Raw genomic sequence first — 18,598 nt, 5'->3', positions numbered from 1 at the left:
GGTGCATATTAGGAGTGTTAAAGTTGTTTATATCACAACCGTCAGTGTACTCTGTGTCACCCAGTATGCCTTGCAATCTCATACATGTGCCGATAGAAGCAGCGAAATGCATGTGTCCGGTCGGCACGCAAATAGCATTCCGTGAATGGCGGGCGCGATGACGTTCAAGAGGACGTTAAGAGTAATATCATCACGGCACGCCCTTAATATTGTAGTCCGAGTGAAAATTGGAGAACGTTGACTCCGGGTGATGTCCGGGAGAGGCATTGAATTCCGGAATCCCCCCTGCTGCAATCTGGGGGGTCGGCGATTGTGCAGCTGAGCTGCATCAGAGTTTCCAAAGAGCCGCATACAGCTCCGGAGCTGCATGCGGCTCCGGAGCCGCGGGTTGCCGACCCCTGACGTACACTTACTCAGCCTTTTGTTCACTATTCTTTATTTATATTTAATTGCCTTTCAAATGTCTATTCTTGGTGTTGGGTTTTGTCAAATAAATTTCCCCCAAAAATGCGACTTATACTCCAGTTCGACTTATATATGTTTTTTTCCTTCTTTATTGTGCATTTTCGGCAGGTGCGGCTTATACTCCGGAGCGACTTATACTCCGAAAAATACGGTAACTCAGTTACTTACACCAAAAAGTAATGTGTTACTGTGAAAATAATCTATTTAGTTACTTTTTTTTTTTTTTAAAGCTCCCATTAATGCCCTTTTAGCCTTCATTTCAGTACTGTTATTGCGCTGGAGAATAAAACAATCTGTTGATCAACTTGACATGCATTTGCATTGCTGAACTCTGCAAAGCCATGTGGTCTACATACAACACACAAAGACAACGATATGTTTCAAAGAGCCAATTTATTTCAGGCCACAACAAATTGACAGAATTATTTTTTATAGCTGCAACATAACATACATAAGGCAAGGCAGCTTTATTTGTATAGCACTTTTCATACACAAGGTGGACTCAAAGTGCTTCACAGACAACAAGTGAAATGAAAGAAAATAAAAGCTAAATTAAAATGCAGACAATAAAAATAAAAACATTGCGGACGTTAAAAGTTAAAAGATTAAAAGATTTAGCTGAAAGCTAAGGTGACCATACAATTTTTCAGTTTATTTTTAAAAGTAGTCACAGTTTGGGAAAGTCTGACACCTTCAGGAAGTTTATTCCAGATGTTTGTTGCGTAGTGACTGAATGATGCTCTCCCTTGATTTGAGTTTACTCCTTGAACTGCTAAGAGATTGGTCTCAGAAGATCTTAGTGATCATAAGCAACAAACAGCATAATAACAAGATGTCCCAAGATAGCTGTAAACCTGGCTTCAGACAAGGAAGGCACACAATAAATACCCAAAGCCTAACCAGGCATTGTTTTCTTTTAAGGAATTGTGAAATAAACTCATGTCTTCATGAGATCAACAATGTACTGAAGCCCAGAACACTCAACACATTTCCCCAGTTTTAATTTAGAGAAAAGGAAAGATTGGCCTGGCCAACTAGGATCCCTCTTTATGTTTGTGAACTTTATAGTCTATATATTTAGAGTGATGTGAAAATCACACACTCTAGAAGTTTAGAAATAAAGAGTATGTACGAGAATTGACATAGTGTGTACCTTCAGTGAGGAATGATGAGCAGAGGCAGAGTTTGGAGTGTCTTCTTTAGCTTGATTTCCATGTTTATGTGCTCACTGTCCACTGTGTCCAGGTACTTGGATAATTTTTTTGTGCCATTAGCTGCCTGAAATCGGGTGACTCCACTGTAGAAATAGCCTGCATGTCTTCTCGCACATATACTGCAATGGTTCTATCAATGTTGTTCTGGCGAGCAGTCCCTCCGTTAAAATCCTTAGGTGAAGTGTGTCTCTCTTTACTAGCTTCGTCGAAGCATGTTGCTTTTTCAGCTGTTTCGGCAGATTAGGATAACTGTTTTGGGCAGTAGATAGGATCTTTGATCCAAGACACATATTAGATTTAACTAAAATGTTCTTTGCTTTGTGTTCGACAAAAGAAAAGTAGTGAGAATATCTCCATGTTAAGAAACTCGACTGCGGCTCCGCCATGATGTCTTGTTAGCAGTGTTAATTTTGACAGCAAAAATTGGTTTAGTTTTAGTCATAGTCTTTTGACTAAAATGTAATTTAGTTTTAGTCATAATTTAGTTATTTAAATTGTTTTAGTTTTAGTCTAGTTTTAGTTGACAAAATATAAGATTATAGTCGACGAAAACTACAGTAGATTTAGTCGACTAAAGGGTAATATGTAAACTTTCCCTTCAATTTCTGAAAGTCAAAGCAAAACAGCGGAAAAATCACCGATTCAAGTCGTATTTTGATGAAAATCATGTCTCAAATTTAGTATTTCACGAGTAAGCCGTGTAATAAACGGGATAGCGTCGAGTGAGTTATATGTTGTGGAAAATGCTTACCTGTGTGTGGATTTCGGGGTGATTCGACTGTAAATGTCGCTTCAAGTTTGTTGTGTTTTTCCCCGTAATCCTCACGCTGCATTTCTTTCACTGCGTCTTGTTATCTTTGACGTCAAATATAAAATTTCCGCATATGTCCTCTCTCCTCTTCCTCCCCGGCGTTGATATGTTGTCTTCCTTACCACGTCGCTCTGATTGGTTCTCTTCCCAACTCCTCCCGCCTCTTCCTAACGAAATGAGTTCCGATTGGATTTCGTCTCTGGCAGACATTTTTGTCTCGTTTTTATTCGTTGACGAATATGTCAATACACCTCATCATCATCTTAGTCCATGTAAATTATTTTTTATTTAGTTATTGTCTCGTTTTAGTCAGAAAAAAAGGTCGTTGACGATAACTATGACAAAAAATGTTCGTCAACAAAATTAATACTGATTGTTAGTAAAAACAGACATGCACCCCTTTCCCTTACCACACCCACACCCACACTCTGACACAAACAGCGCCTCTTCTCTCCTATGTGACACATGAACATTCAGAAAGACGACACTGCAACTCTCCAATAAAACACACCCAGATCTTCTGTTTCTAGCCGATACTACATAAAAAAACAAAACATAAAATAATGCAGTAACACATCATGTACTAACGGTAACTGAGTTACTGAATATAAAAAATAACGCGTTAGACTACAAGTTACTGCCGAAACTTACGGTGCGCGTTAGTCCCAACACTGTCGATCGGAAAACGATGAAAAAGTATCTGATCCGCCGATCACAAAAGCAAATGATCCCCTGGGGTTGATGAAGGCTAACAGCTAACTGTGTGCATACACAGTGTGCAGCCGCTCCCCCAAGTTAATAATCATCAACCATCATTGCGGCAAATAAACTGCAATCCTTACAGGAATATTATCACTCAGTGTATTATATTTATGCAAGAGAAAATGTTGTAAGCTGTGAAGTATGTCTGTTAAAATAATGGTTGTTTTTTTTAACAAATAATGACAAATGTCAACAAAAACATGCATTGCGTAGGTGTGATGATGTAAATGAGGTGTGGTTGTAATGCATGGGTGTCAAACTCTGGCCCGCGGGCCAAATATGGCCCGCCGTGAAATTTCATTTGGCCCTTGAGGCAATATCAAATTAACATTAGAGCTGGCCCGCCGGTATTATACAGCGGCTGTAACACCACATTCACCGCTTATACTCATACTTGCCAACCCTCCTGATTTTCCCGGGAGACTCCCAAAGTTCAGTGCCCCTCCCGAAAATCTCCCGGGGCAACCATTCTCCCGAATTTCTCCCCGGACAACAATATTGGGGTCGTGCCTTAAAGGCACTGCCTTTAGCGTTCTCCACAACCTGTCGTTACGTCTGTTTTTCCTCTGTACATACAGCGTGCCGGCCACGTCACATAGTATATGCGGCTTGCACACACACACACACACACAAGTGAATGCAATGCATACTTGATCAACCGCCATACACGTCACACTGAGGGTCGCCGTATAAACAACTTTAACACTGTTGCAAATATGCGCCACATTGTGAACCCACACCAAACAAGAATGACAAACACATTTCGGGAGAACAACCGCACCTAAACACAAAATGAACACAACAGAACGAATACCCAGAATTCCTTGCAGCACTAACTCTTCCGGTACGTTACAATATATATCCCCGCTAACACCAAACTCCGCCACCCCCCAAACCCCGCCACCTCATTATTTTATTTTCACATGTATTAGCTTGTGGAAAAAGTTAATGTTGATATTTACCTCAGAAGGCTGCAAATAGAAAAGAGGCATTACATTTTTTATTTACATTTTATTTCTGTGATATTTTTTCGTTTGTTTTTTGAAAGTTGATTTTGCACTATTAAGTTATATAATAAATGGGTTGTACTTGTATAGCGCTTTTCTACCTTCAAGGTACTCAAAGCGCTTTGACACTACTTCCACATTTACCCATTCACACACACATTCACACACTGATGGAGGGAGCTGCCATGCAAGGCGCCAACCAGCAACCATCAGGAGCAAGGGTGAAGTGTCTTGCTCAGGACACAACGGACGTGACGAGGTTGGTTCTAGGTGGGATTTGAACCAGTGACCCTCGGGTTGCGCACGGCCACTCTACCACTGCGCCACGCCGTCCCACATTTGTTCATTTGTTCAGTTTTAAATTTTGTCCCTCTTTGTATTTGAGTTTGACACCCCTGTTGTAATGGATATGTATGTGTCAATAAGAGGGCATTTGATGACTTTTCTTGATTTCATTACATGCTATAGTATAATGTTATAAGCGTTGTTAAAGCAAATCAATGTAGCAAACTGAGCAATAATTAATGTTTTATTCATGAACTTTCTCTTGCTACTTCAAGGCTTGAATGTTTGATTCATTCATTGTTATTTTACTTTCAAATTTATTATTGGCCTGTGGAAAAAGTTTATTTTGATATTTACCTCAGAAGGCTGCAAATAGAAAAGAGGCATTCAATTTTTATTTCAATTTTATTTGATATGCCACTGATATTTTTTTTTAGTTATTGTTATTATTATTTGAAACTCTATATTGCATGTCACTATAAAGTTATATAAGCCTTGCTTGTTCAATATTCAATGCAAAACTTGTTTGGGTCCCTATTAAAAGGTTAATTTGTTCAACCTTGGCCCGCGGCTTTGTTCAGTTTTAAATTATGTCCCACTCTGTATTTGAGTTTGACACCCCTGTTGTAATGGATATGTATGTGTCAATAAGAGGGCATTTGATGACTTTTCTTGATTTCATTACATGCTATAGTATAATGTTATTGTTATAATTTTATTGCATATTTTTTGTATATTTTTGATTTAGGTAGCCAGGGACTGCAGATGGAAATGAGCTACTTAGTTATAATCTGGTGCAGAACATATCTGTCTTTGAGCTTAATGTTTCTGTGTGTTGTCCCTTCAAATAAAGAGTAAACTACATAAGCATGTTACACGATGAGTAAGAACAGGCGGGAGCAGACAAGGAGTGCAAATCGTTAAGCTAGCTTGGAATACCCCAAGAAATAAGTGTAGGTAGAGGCACATTACAGCAGAAAGTAAGCAGCTATTAGCAGGAAATTAACACGAATATATTATAGGTGGCTCGTAGCCGGCTTGCTAGTGTGGTAGCATTGCTTCATTTTTACAATTTTTAAAAAATGCTTTCATCTGACATCACATGGACAAAGATAAGACCTTCTAGAGCAACGGTGTCAAACTCAAATACAGAGTGTGCCAAAATTTAAAACTGAACAAAGCCGCGGGCCAAGGTTGAACAAATTAACCATTTAATAGGGACCCAAACAAGTTTTGCATTGAATATTGAACAAGCAAGGCTTATATAACTTTATAGTGACATGCAAAATAGTATTTCAAATAATAATAATTAAAAAATATCAATGGCATATCAAATAAAATGTAAATAAAAATTGAATGCCTCTTTTCTATTTGCAACCTTCTGAGGTGCATATTGAAATACACTTTTTTACAGGCTAAAAATACATTTGAAAATAAAATAACTAATGAATCAAACATTCAAGCCTTGAAGTAGCAAGAGAAACTGCGAACGTCAATTATTGCTCAGTTTGCTACACTGATTTGCTTTAACACTGAAGATGGAACAAGCAACACTTATATAACTTAAAAGTGCAAAATCTTAATAGTGGTGGTAGCGTAGGGTGTATATTGTGGCGTCCCGGAAGAGTTAGTGCTGCAAGGGCTTCTGAATATTTATATTGTTGTGTTTATGTTGTCTTACGGTGCGGATGTTCTCCCGAAATGTGTTTGTCATTCTTGTTTGGTGTGGGTTGACAGTGTGGCGCATATTTGTAACAGTGTTAAAGTTGTTTATACGGCCACCCTCAGTCTGACCTGTATGGCTGTTGACCAAGTATGCTTTGCATTCAGTCATGTGTGTGTTTAAAAGCCGCATATATTATGTGACTAGGCCGGCACACTGATTGTATGGAGTAAAAGCGGACGTGACGACAGGTTGTAGAGAACACCCCCAATATTGTTATTCGGGTGAAAATCGGTAGAAATTCGAGAGTGTGCCAGCACCCCCCGCGACCCCAAAAGGGAATAAGCGGTAGAAAATGGATTGATGGATGGGTTGCCCCGGGAGTCTACCGGGAAAATCTGGAGGGTTGGCAAGTATGAGAATTAGCGGTGAATGCGGTGTTACAGCGGCACCGCCGCTGTATAATACCTGCGGGCCAGCACTAATATTAGTTTGATATTGCCTCAAAGGCCAAATGAAATTACACGGCGGGCCAAATTTGGCCCGCGGGCCAGAGTTTGACATCCATGTTCTAGAGCAAGGGTGTCAAACTCAAATACAGAGTGGGACAAAATTTAAAACTGAACAAAGCCGCGGGCCTAGGTTGAACAAATGAACCTTTTACAAACTGTAATAGGGACCCATACAAGCTTTGCGTTGAATATTGAACAAGCAATGCTTATGTAACTATAATACTGACATGCAAAATCGAGTTCCAAATAATAACAATAATAATATTTAAAAAATATCCATGGCATCTATCCATCCATTTTCTGCCACTTGTCCCAATAATTGAATGCCTATTTTCTATTTGCAGCCTTCTGAGGTAAATATCAAAATAAACTTTTTTCCACAAGCTAATACATTTGAAAATAAAATAGTAATGAATGAATCAAACATTCAAGCCGTGGAGTAGCAAGAGAAAGTGCATGAATAAATCCTTAATTATTGCTCAGTTTACTACACTGATTTGGTTTAACTCTGAATATGGAACAAGCAACGCTTATATAACTTAATAGTGCAAAATCAACTTTCAAAAAACGTAAAAACATCAATGCTATATTAAATAGATTTTTTTTTAAAAATGCCTCTTTCCTATTTGCAGCCTTTGGGGGTAAATATCAACACTAACTTTTTGGGTTTGGTGGTAGCGGGGGGGTCTATATTGTAGAGTCCCGAAATATTTAGTGCTACAATGAATTCTGGGTGTTTGTTCTGTTTTTTTTATGTTGTGTTACGGTGCGGACGTTCCCGGAAATGTGTTTGTCAATCTTATTTGGTGTGGGTTCACAGTGTGGCGCATATTTGTAACAGTGCTAAAGTTGTTTATACAGCCACCCTCAGTGTGACCTGTATGGCTGTTGACCAAGTATGCCTTGCATACACTTTCGTGTGTAAAAGCCGCATATAATATGTGACTGGGCCAGTACGCTGTTTGTATGGAGGAAAAGCGGACGTGACGACAGGTTGTAGAGCAGTGGTTCTCAAATGGGGGTATGCCAAGGGGTACGTGAGATTTTTCAAAAATATTCTAAAAATAACAATTCAGAAATCCTTTGTAAATATATTTATTGAATAATACTTCAACAAAATATGAATGTACGTTCATAAACTGTGAAAAGAAATGCAACAATGCAATATTCAGTTTGATAGCTAGATTTTGTGTGGAGATGTTCCATAAATATTGAGGTTAATGATTTCTTTTTTGTGAAGAAATGTTTAGAATTAGGTTCATGAATCCAGATGGATCTCGACTACAATCCCCAAAGAGGGCACTTTAAGTTGATGATTACTTCTATGTGTAGAACTCTTTATTAATAATTGAATCACTTGTTTATTTTTCAACAAGTTTTTAGTTATTTTTATATATTTTTTCCCCAAATAGTTCAAGAAAGACCACTACAAATGAGCAATATTTTGCACTGATATACAATTTATCTCTTTTTTTCAAACAAAAATGCTTTGCTCTGATTAGGGATTATTTGAATTAAAAAAATGTTCACAGGGGGTACATCACTGAAAAAAGGTTGGGAACCACTGTTGTAGAGGACGCTAAAGGCACACTACCAATATTGTTGTCCGGGTGGAAATCGGGAGAAATTCGGGAGAATGGTTGCCCCGGGAGATTTTAGGGAGGGGCACTAAAATTTGGGAGTCTCCCAGGAAAATTGTGAGGGTTAGCAAGTATGAGAATTAGCGGTGAATGCGTGTTACAGCTGCTGTAGGGCAAGCTCTAATGTTAATTTTATATTGCCTAAAGGGCCAAATGAAATTACACGGAGGGCCAAATTTGGCCCGCGGGCCAGAGTTTGACACCCATGTTCTAGAGGAAAGTTCTGTAGTCAGATGGAAAAAGAAAAAATAGCTGTTTGGTCACAATACCCAGCAGTAGTGATGGGATCAGCAGTTCTTTTGAGTGTACTGAATCACTAGAATCATTTCTTTAAATTGATTCGTTCAAAAAATGTGTTCACCGAATCACTTTTGCAGCAGCATTTCTGTATGCAGGTCGGCGAATCATGAGTCAGTCAGTAACAGCTTCCCCAGCGGCAGATCTCAGTATGTGTTAGTTCGCCAACGACACAAGCCCTCAGCACCCAATGAACGACGCGCACAGTGACTGAACGAGAGCCTCAATGTGACGTCCTCCTCCGCGACACAGTCAGTTGTCTGTGTCAGTAGGTTCGCGAATCGCGAGTCCTGATTCTGAATGAATGAGTGAGTGCAGCGCGAACGTGATTCACGTCCTCAGCGACAACCAGTCAGTTCTTGTAGGTTTTTGAAGCGAGCCTGAATCACTCAGCTACAGTTCTGTGGGCCAGATGGCGACAGACGTGGATCGCTCTCTGCAAAAACAGATATTAAATAAATTAAGAAACCCTTAACAAAGGCCAACATAAAAAATAAATGTTCTGCAGCAAACAAAATGTAAACTTAAATATGCAAACAAAAAGACAACAAATACCTTCAAAATAAAAAAATTAAGAGCCAGAAATGCCAACATAAAAACTGTCACGCCTATGGTTCATGTTTTGTTTTGGTCATGCTATGTTTAGTTTTTTTGGACATTCAGTTCTGTTTTGCATTTCCTTGTTTGTCTTGTTACCATGCCAACGGATTTAGTTTTCATCTGTCATGTCTGATCATGAGTTTTGTATTGCCATACTACCTTGAGCATCCCTAATCTCATCTGTTCTCAAAGCTAAGCAGTGTCTGGCCTGGTTAGTCCTTGCATGGGAGACTGCCTAAGGATAGCAGGTGCTTTTGAGCTTTGGACTCTAAGTACCCTTTTTTTTTTCACTCCCTGTTTTGTTACCATGACAACCAGTCAGTTCACCTGTCTTGTCTCACACCTGTTTTCACTTATCATGATCATTATTTAAGCCAAAGTTACCAAGTAGTCAGTGTGGCAACATCACCTCCTTCACGACCTCGATTATCTGCGTCATGCCTTGCTATGCTGTTCATTTTGTCCACGTAAGTTTTTGTCATTCATGCCATAGCACAAGTGTTTTGTTTCATGTTTATAGTTTATAGCCTTTGTGCTGGTCTTTTGTTTCATATCCCAAGTTTTGTACCTCCATTGTGAGCGCTTTTTGTTTGTTCCTGTTTTTAGTTTGAGTAAATAAATTAAATATGTACCTACCTTCACGCCGTTTCCACTCCATTCGCTTCGCACCTCGGGAAAACAACCCAAGACCAAGTCCAAGCCTGACAAAAAGTAAATGTTATGCAGCCTACGTTTAAAAATATAACAAAGAAAATATCAACTTAAATGTGCAAACAAAAAGAAAATAAATACTGTAGGCTACCTTAAAAAAATATATAAATACATATATTCAACCAAGTGCCAGAAATGCCAACATAAAAACTAAAATTTCTGTAGCTTACATTTAAAAATATAAAAATGGAAATATCAACTTAAATATGCAATAAAAATTGTATGTGTTGAGATAATGGGGACAGGGCCCGTGTGTATGTTTGTTTTCATGTGGCTTGAGTCAACATTAGCCGTTAGCTTTGAGAATGAATGGAGAACGGATGCCAATGGCATGAAACATATATATATCCCCGCGACTGGAGGAGAATCACTCGCGGCATTGGCGCAAGCAGAGCAGAGAGCGAGAGCGTTGTCGTTCCCTAAGTGATTCATGTCGTTAATCCGCGGCGAACGAATCGTTTGCTCAGTCCCTCCCCCCGCCTTCATGATGAGAAGCTGGCTGCGTCGTTCGCCGACGTCGAGGGTTCATTGAGTCACAGAATGTGCCAGTTCCACTCATACCGGCATGGTTGCGGCGGAGCTCAACTGAACTGAGAAAGGAACGAATCAGTTCATGAAGTGATCGGTACAACGTCCGCATTACTGAAGACGCCGCACCGATCCGCCTGTCGATCTCACGATCCACTCTTCCCCCACTCGTGAACAACACATTCTAGGTACTTGAACTCCTTCACTTGGGGCAGGGTCTCTTCCCCAACCCAGAGACGGCATTCCACCCTTTTCCGGGTGAGAACCATGGACTCTGACTTGGAGGTGCTGATTCTCATTCCGGTCGCTTCACACTCGGCTGCGAACCAATCCAGTGAGAGCTGAAGATCCCGGTCGGATGAAGCCATCAGGACCACATCATCTGCAAAAAGCAGAAACCTAATCCTGCGGTCACCAAACCGGAACCCCTCAACGCCTTGACTGCGCCTAGAAATTCTGTCCATAAAAGTTATGAACAGAATCGGTGACAAAGGACAGCCTTGGCGTAGTCCAACCCTCACTGGAAATATGTTCGACTTACTGCCGGCAATGCGGACCAAGCTCTGGCACTGATCGTACAGGCAGCGGACCGCCACAATAAGACAGTCCGATACCCCATAGTCTCTGAGCACTCCCCACAGGACTTCCCGAGGGACACGATCGAATGCCTTCTCCAAGTCCACAAAGCACATGTAGACTGGTTGGGCAAACTCCCATGCACCCTCAAGAACCCTGCCGAGAGTATAGAGCTGGTCCACAGTTCCACGACCAGGACGAAAACCACACTGTTCCTCCTGAATCCGAGGTTCGACTATCCGGCGTAGCCTCCTCTCCAGTACACCTGAATAAACCTTACCGGGAAGGCTGAGGAGTGTGATCCCACGATAGTTGGAACACACCCTCCGGTCCCCCTTCTTAAAGAGAGGAACCACCACCCCGGTTTGCTAATCCAGAGGTACCGCCCCCGATGTCCACGCGATGCTGCACAGTCTTGTCAACCAAGACAGCCCCACAGCATCCAGAGCCTTAAGGAACTCCGGGCGGACCTCATCCACCCCTGGGGCCTTGCACCGAGGAGCTTTTTAACTACCTCAGCGACCTCAGCCCCAGAAATAGGAGAGTCCACCACAGATTCCCCAGGCACTGCTTCCTCATAGGAAGACGTGTTGGTGGGATTGAGGAGGTCTTCGAAGTATTCCTTCCACCTATCCACATCATCCGCAGTTGAGGTCAGCAGAACACCATCCGCACCATTTACGGTGTTGATAGTGCACTGCTTCCCCTTCCTGAGGCGGCGGACGGTGGTCCAGAATCGCTTCGAAGCCGTTCGGAATTCGTTTTCCATGGCTTCCCCGAACTCCTGCCATGTCCGAGTTTTTGCCCCCGCGACCCCTTAAGCTGCACACCGCTTGGCCTGTCGGTGCCCGTCCACTGACTCCGGAGTCCTATGAGCCAAAAGGACCCGATATGACTCCTTCTTCAGCTTAACGGCATCCCTCACCGCTGGTGTCCACCAAGGGGTTTTAGGATTGCCGCCCTGACAAGCACCAACTACCTTGCGGCCACAGCTCCGATCAGCCGCCTCGACAATAGAGGTGCGGAACATGGTGCCCTCGGACTCAATGTCCAGCACCTCCCTCGTGACATGTTCAAAGTTCTTCCGGAGGTGGGAATTGAAACTTTCTCTGACAGGAGACTCTGCCAGACGTTCCCAGCAGACCCTCACAATACATTTGGGCCTCCCAGGTCTGTCCGGCATCCTCCCCCACCATCGCAGCCAACTCACCACCAGGTGGTGATCGGTAGAAAGCTCCGCCCCTCTCTTCACCCGAGTGTCCATAACATAAGGCCGCAAATCCGATTACACAACTACAAAGTCGATCATGGAACTGCGGCCTAGGGTGTCCTGGGTGTAAACATAAGGGTGTCCATATGGACACCCTTATGTTTGAACATGGTGTTTGTTATGGACAAACTGTGACGAGCACAAAAGTCCAATAACAAAACACCACTCGGGTTCAGATCCGGGCGGCCATTCTTCCCAATCACGCCTTTCCAGGTTTCACTGTCGTTGCCAACGTGAGCGTTGAAGTCCCCCAGGAGGACAAGGGAATCACCCGGGGGTGCACTTTCCAGTACTCCTTCGAGTGCTCCCAAAAAGGGTGGGTACTCTGAACTGCTGTTTGGTACGTAAGCACAAACAACAGTCAGGACCCGTCACCCACCCGAAGGCGGAGGGAGGCTACCCTTTCGTTCACCGGTTTAAACTCCAACGTGCAGGCTTTGAGCCGGGGGGCAACAAGAATTTCCACCCCAGCCCGTCGCCTCTCACTGCTGGCAACGCCAGAGTGGAAGAGGGTCCAGTCCCTCTCGAGAGAAGTGGTTCCAGAGCCCTTGCTGTGCGTCGAAGTGAGTCCGACTATATCCAGCCGGAACTTCTCGACTTCGCGCACTAGCTCAGGCTCTTTCCCCCCCAGTGAGGTGACGTTCCACGTCCCAAGAGCTAGCTTCTGTAGCCAAGGATCGGACCGCCAAGTGCCCTGCCTTCGGCTTCCACCCAGCTCACATTGCACCCGACCTCTATGGCCCCTGCTATGGGTGGTGAGCCCATTGGAGGGGTGACCCACGTTGCCTCTTTGAGCTGTACCCGGCCGGGCCCCATGGGAACAGGCCCGGCCACCAGGCGCTCGCCATCATGCCCCACCTCTGGGCCTGACTCCAGAGGGAGACCCCGGTGACCCGCGTCCGGGCGAGGGAAATCTGGGTCCATCTTTTTTCTTCTTCATAGAGGTCTTCGAGGCTAAATCAGGCTAGAATTAAGGTTTTAGAATGGCCTTCCCAAACTCCTGACTTAAACGTGCGGACAATGCTGAAGAAATAAGTCCATGTCAGAAAACCAACACATTGAGTTGAACTGCACCAATTTTGTCTAGAGGAGTGGTCAAAAAGTCAACCAGAAGCTTGTGGATGGCTACCAAAAGCGCTTTATTGCAGTGAAACTTGCCAAAGGACATGCAACCAAATATTAACATTGCTTTATGTATACTTTTGACCCAGCAGATTTGGTCACATTTTCAGGAGACCCATAATAAATTCATAAAAGAATCAAACTTCATGTATGTTTTTGTGACCAACAAGTATGTGCTCCAATCACTCTATCACAAAAAAATAAGAGTTGTAGAAATTATTGGAAACTCAAGACAGCCATGACATTATGTATTTTATAAGTGTATGTAAACTTTTGATCATGACTGTATAAGCAGGACAGGCCAAACATTTGGACACACCTTCTCATTCAATGTGTTTTCTTTATTTGCATGACTATTTATTTACCTTGTAGATTGTCACTGAAGGCATCACAACTATGAATGAACACATATGGAGTTATGTACTGAACAAAAAAAGGTGAAATAACTGAAAACATGTTTTATATTTTAGTTTCATCAAAATAGGCTCCCTTTGATCTGATTACTGTTACTCTTGGCATTCTCTCGATGAGCTTTAAGAGGTAGTCATCTGAAAGGGTTTTCACTTCACAGGTGTCATAGTTTTAATGCCTTCAATGACAATCTAGAATGTAAATAGTCATGAAAATAAAGAAAACGCATTGAAATGTGTCCAAACCTTTGGCCTGTACTGATATATAAAATATTGATATACATTAAATAAACCTCTAAGACCATCTGAAAAATCCCCAAGATGGATCATGTTTTCAATCCTGATCATTTTTATAACAACAGATGTCCAATAATGGCTTTTTTACAGATATCCCGATATTGTCCAACTTGTAATTACCGATTCTGATATCGACCGATCCTAATACATACAGTCGTGGAATCAACACATTATTATGCCTAATTTTGTTATGATGCCCTGCTGGATGCATTAAACAATGTAACAAGATTTTCCAAAATAAATCGACTCAAGTTATGGAAAAAAGTGCCAACATGGCCTTGCCATATTTATTGTTGAAGTCACAAAGTGCATTATTTTAATTAACATGCCTCAAAACAGCAGCTTGGAATTTGAGACATGCTCTCCCTGAGATAATCCTGATACCCACTACAACTATGGGGAATACTATACTTTGACTTTCACAAAAGGCATTATTTTTTTTTAACATGCCTCAAAACAGCAGCTACAAAAACAATGAAGGCATACAGCTTCAGCCCTGAGTATACTACAATAATAAAGTACACAATATCATAGTCCTCCTTTAGTGCAAGACTGCCTGGCATACTGTATAACAGGAAATTACAAACTGGGCTCAATCTGCCCTGCTCTAACGTATCTGTATGAGTAACACAAATGTACTGCAAGCTAGTGGTGAGTGCTTGAAATGGCCCACCAGTCAGCCAGAGCTTCTGGAATGCTGCGTTGAGACAGGACACCTCTGTTCGCTGCAAAGTGTGCGCCATGCAGGACAGACTAGCCAAACCAAACGCCACTGTAGCCTTGGCCATACTGTGTGGGCTTTCGCCTTGGGTGGTTTTTGTTGTACTTTTGTTTTTTTCTTGGCGGAGTCTTTATGCGACAACTGTGTGGTACTACGTTTTTCCAATGTTTCCTTTTCATCCATCTTCTGCTTGTATTCATCGTGTATCTCCTTATGATTCTTGAAGAGGTCGTAGATCAAATTGCTCGTATTAAAGGAAGACGTCTTGGTTCCTCCTCACATAACCAACTTTTTGCGGTCATTGCAAATTGCCATTTTTTCATCCGTCAGAGACACTTTAAAATAATCTCAAACCATAGACATGGTGTCGTTAGTCAGTCACCGAGCAAGCTGGCTTGTTAGCCAGGCTACAGCACTGGCAACAACACACTCTTGTTGTTGTTACGCTCCGCTCATGGCGGTTTGATGACGTCATCAAGCGTCGCCAGTAAACTTCTCATGCTGCAGTCGTGCTGCAACTCCTGTGTTGTGTGTGGGATAGGGGTGAGGGGAGAGAGGAGGGGCTGCGTTTTAAAGGGGAACATTATCACAATTTCAGAAGGGTTAAAACCAATAAAAATCAGTTCCTAGTGGCTTATTTTATGTTTCAAAGTTGTTTTCAAAATGTTACCAATCACGCAATATCCCGAAAAACTGCTTTAAAGGGCCTGACTTTAACAGTTATATACACCCGTCCATTGTGACATCACCACAGACAAGGATGGCGGATAGCACAGAAAGGTATAGCATAGTAGTTTGGATTCAGACTCTGATTTCAGCAGCGCAAGCGATTCAACAGATTACGCATGTATTGAAACGGATGGTTGGAGTGTGGAGGCAGATAGCGAAAACGAAATTAAAGAAGAAACTTAAGCTATTGAGCCATATCACGACAGATAGTTGAACGGGAGGAAGCAAGGACGAATTCGGCGATCGCCTTCTAACCAACGATTGGTATGTAATTGTTTGGCATTAAATGTGGGTGGAGGGGAAGGCTGGATGCAAATATAGCTACAAATGAGGCATAATGATGCAATATGTACATACAGCTAGCCTAAAAAACATGTTAGCATCAATTAGCTTGCAGTCATGCCGTGACCAAATATGTCTAATTAGCACATAAGTCAATAACATCAACAAAACTCACCTTTGTAATTTCGTTGACTTTATCGTTGGAAATGCATCTGCTTTGAGTGTCACAGGATATCCACACATTCTTGCCATCTCTGTCGTAGCATCGCTATCGTCGGCTAAGTGTGCGAGGGACTTTCGCATCTTTTTACCACTGGTGCAGTGCAATTTGAATTCGTCGATTGGTATGTGTTTGTTTGGCATCAAATGTGGGTGGAGGGAAAGGCTGGATGCAAATATAGCTACTAATGAGGCATAATGATGCAGTATGTACATACAGCTAGCCTAAATAGCATGTTAGCATCGATTAGCATGCCGTGACCGTTGATATGTCTGATTAGCACACTCCACGTAAGTCAACTTGAATCCGTCCCTGTTCGGTGGCATAATGTCTCCAAGGTAAGGAAAACAGTCGAAAAAACAGAGCTGATTTGACTTGGTGTGTGTAATGTGTTTGAGAAAATGGCGGATTACTTCCTGTTGTGACGTCACGGGTAAAAGGTCATTGATCCGACAGTGAACAATTGGAAGGCGTTTCAATCGCCAAATTCACCCTTTTAGAGTTCAGAAATCGGTTAAAAAAACATACGGTCTTTTTTCTGCAACATCAAGGTATATATTGACGTTTACATAGGTCTTGTGATAATGTTCCCATTTAAAAAGTCATTAATTTTACTTTTTGAAACCGGTACCAATAATTTCCGATACAACATTTTAAAGCATTTATCTCTATTTAAAACTGATCATTAGCGAGAAAACATTGTTGCTCTCCTTGGAACAAAAAGAACAACTCTATTTTGTCTTAATTTTTTGTCCTCAGGGGAAGAGGTGGACAAAAGTCTGTGCTCATCCACACCGCCTCAGGAGCCCGTGGTCTGTGAGGTGCCTTGCTCCAGGGACTGCGTGCTCAGCGACTGGACAACCTGGTCCACCTGCTCTCAGACCTGCTCCAGTAAAACCATTGAGGGCAAGCAGATGAGGACTCGCTCCATTCTGGCCTACAACGCAGGAGAAGGTGAGTTGGAAGTCTTGGCCCGGTCCTGTCCTGTATCTATTTTTGTGCTACTTGTTATTTCTGTTGACGTCTCATCTCCTACTTCCTGTTGGTTGTGTGTCCTCACTCGCAGTCACTGCCATGGTGGTGGCCTGGATCACAGTGATGGAGGGTAACTGAAGCTGAGTAGTACCCCTTTCAAACCTCTAGCTAGTTGTGTGAACCAAATATATTTTGTAGCACGTTTACATCTCCAAAATACAGGAGGTCTTCGGGCTACGAACGAGTTCTGTTCCTGCGAGAGCAAAGTAGGTGGAGTTGTAGTTTCATGCTGGGAGTTGAAGATAAGTTAGGCTGAATGAACGGTCACAGATCTGAGATCTTTATCCTTCACGACGCTCGCTACGACTGAGATTCCAACCATACCGTGCCATACCAACTTTATTTACAAACCACGTTTCCATATGAGTTGGGAAATTGTGTTGGATGTAAATATAAACTGAATACAATGATTTGTAAATCATTTTCAACCCATATTCAGTTGAATATGCTACAAAGACAACATATTTGATGTTCAAACTGATAAACATTTTTTTTTGCAAATAATCATTAACTTTAGAATTTGATGCCAGCAACACGTGACAAAGAAGTGGGGAAAGGTGGCAATAAATACTGATAAAGTTGAGGAATGCTCATCAAACACTTATTTGGAACATCCCACAGGTGTGCAGGCTAATTGGGAACAGGTGGGTGCCATGATTGGGTATAAAAACAGCTTCTCAAAAAATGCTCAGTCTTTCACAAGAAAGGATGGGGCGAGGTACACACCTTTGTCCACAACTGCGTGAGCAAATAGTCAAACAGTTTAAGAACAATGTTTCTCAAATTGCAATTGCAAGAAATTTAGGGATTTCAACATGTACGGTCCATAATATCGTAAGAAGGTTCACAGAATCTGGATAAATCACTCCACGTAAGCGGTATGGCCAGAAACCAACATTGAATGACCGTGACCTTCGATCCCTCAGACGGCACTGTATCAAAAACCGACATCATTCTCTGAAGGATATCACCACATGGGCTCAGGAACACTTCAGAAAACCACTGTCACTGAATACAGTTGGTCGCTACATCTGTAAGTGCAAGTTAAAGCTCTACTATGCAAAGCGAAAGCCGTTTATCAACAACATCCAGAAACACCGCTGGTTTCTCTGGGCCCGGGATCATCTAAGATGGACTGATGCAAAGTGGAAAAGTGTTCTGTGGTCTGACAAGTCCACATTTTAAATTTTTTGGGGAATTATTCGACATCGTGTCATCCGGACCAAAGGGGAAGCGAACCATCCAGATTGTTATTGACGCAAAGTTCAAAAGCCAGCATCTGTGATGGTATGGGGGTGCATTAGTGCATGGGTAACTTACAAATCTGTGAAGGCACCATTAATGCTGAAAGGTACATACAGGTTTTGGAACAACATACGCTGCCATCTAAGCGTTGTCTTATTAATGGACACCCCTGCTTATTTCAGCAAGACTATGCCAA

The 18,598-nt window shown here is 42.1% G+C and overlaps 1 protein-coding gene across 1 annotated transcript in view; it reads left to right on the top strand.

Annotated features, from left to right (window-relative positions):
• Positions 1-18,598, top strand: part of thsd7ab (thrombospondin, type I, domain containing 7Ab) — a 351,090-nt gene that overhangs the window by 96,864 nt on the left and 235,628 nt on the right. The window contains exon 8 of the mRNA XM_061916619.1: positions 16,882-17,076. Coding sequence (XP_061772603.1) covers positions 16,882-17,076 — 195 coding nt within the window. The remainder of the gene's footprint in view (positions 1-16,881; positions 17,077-18,598) is intronic.

The sequence above is a fragment of the Nerophis ophidion genome, linkage group LG11 (genome assembly GCF_033978795.1).
Source record: "Nerophis ophidion isolate RoL-2023_Sa linkage group LG11, RoL_Noph_v1.0, whole genome shotgun sequence".
In the NCBI taxonomy this organism is placed as follows: Eukaryota; Metazoa; Chordata; class Actinopteri; order Syngnathiformes; family Syngnathidae; genus Nerophis; species Nerophis ophidion.
This window is presented reverse-complemented; position numbering and strand designations above follow the sequence as displayed.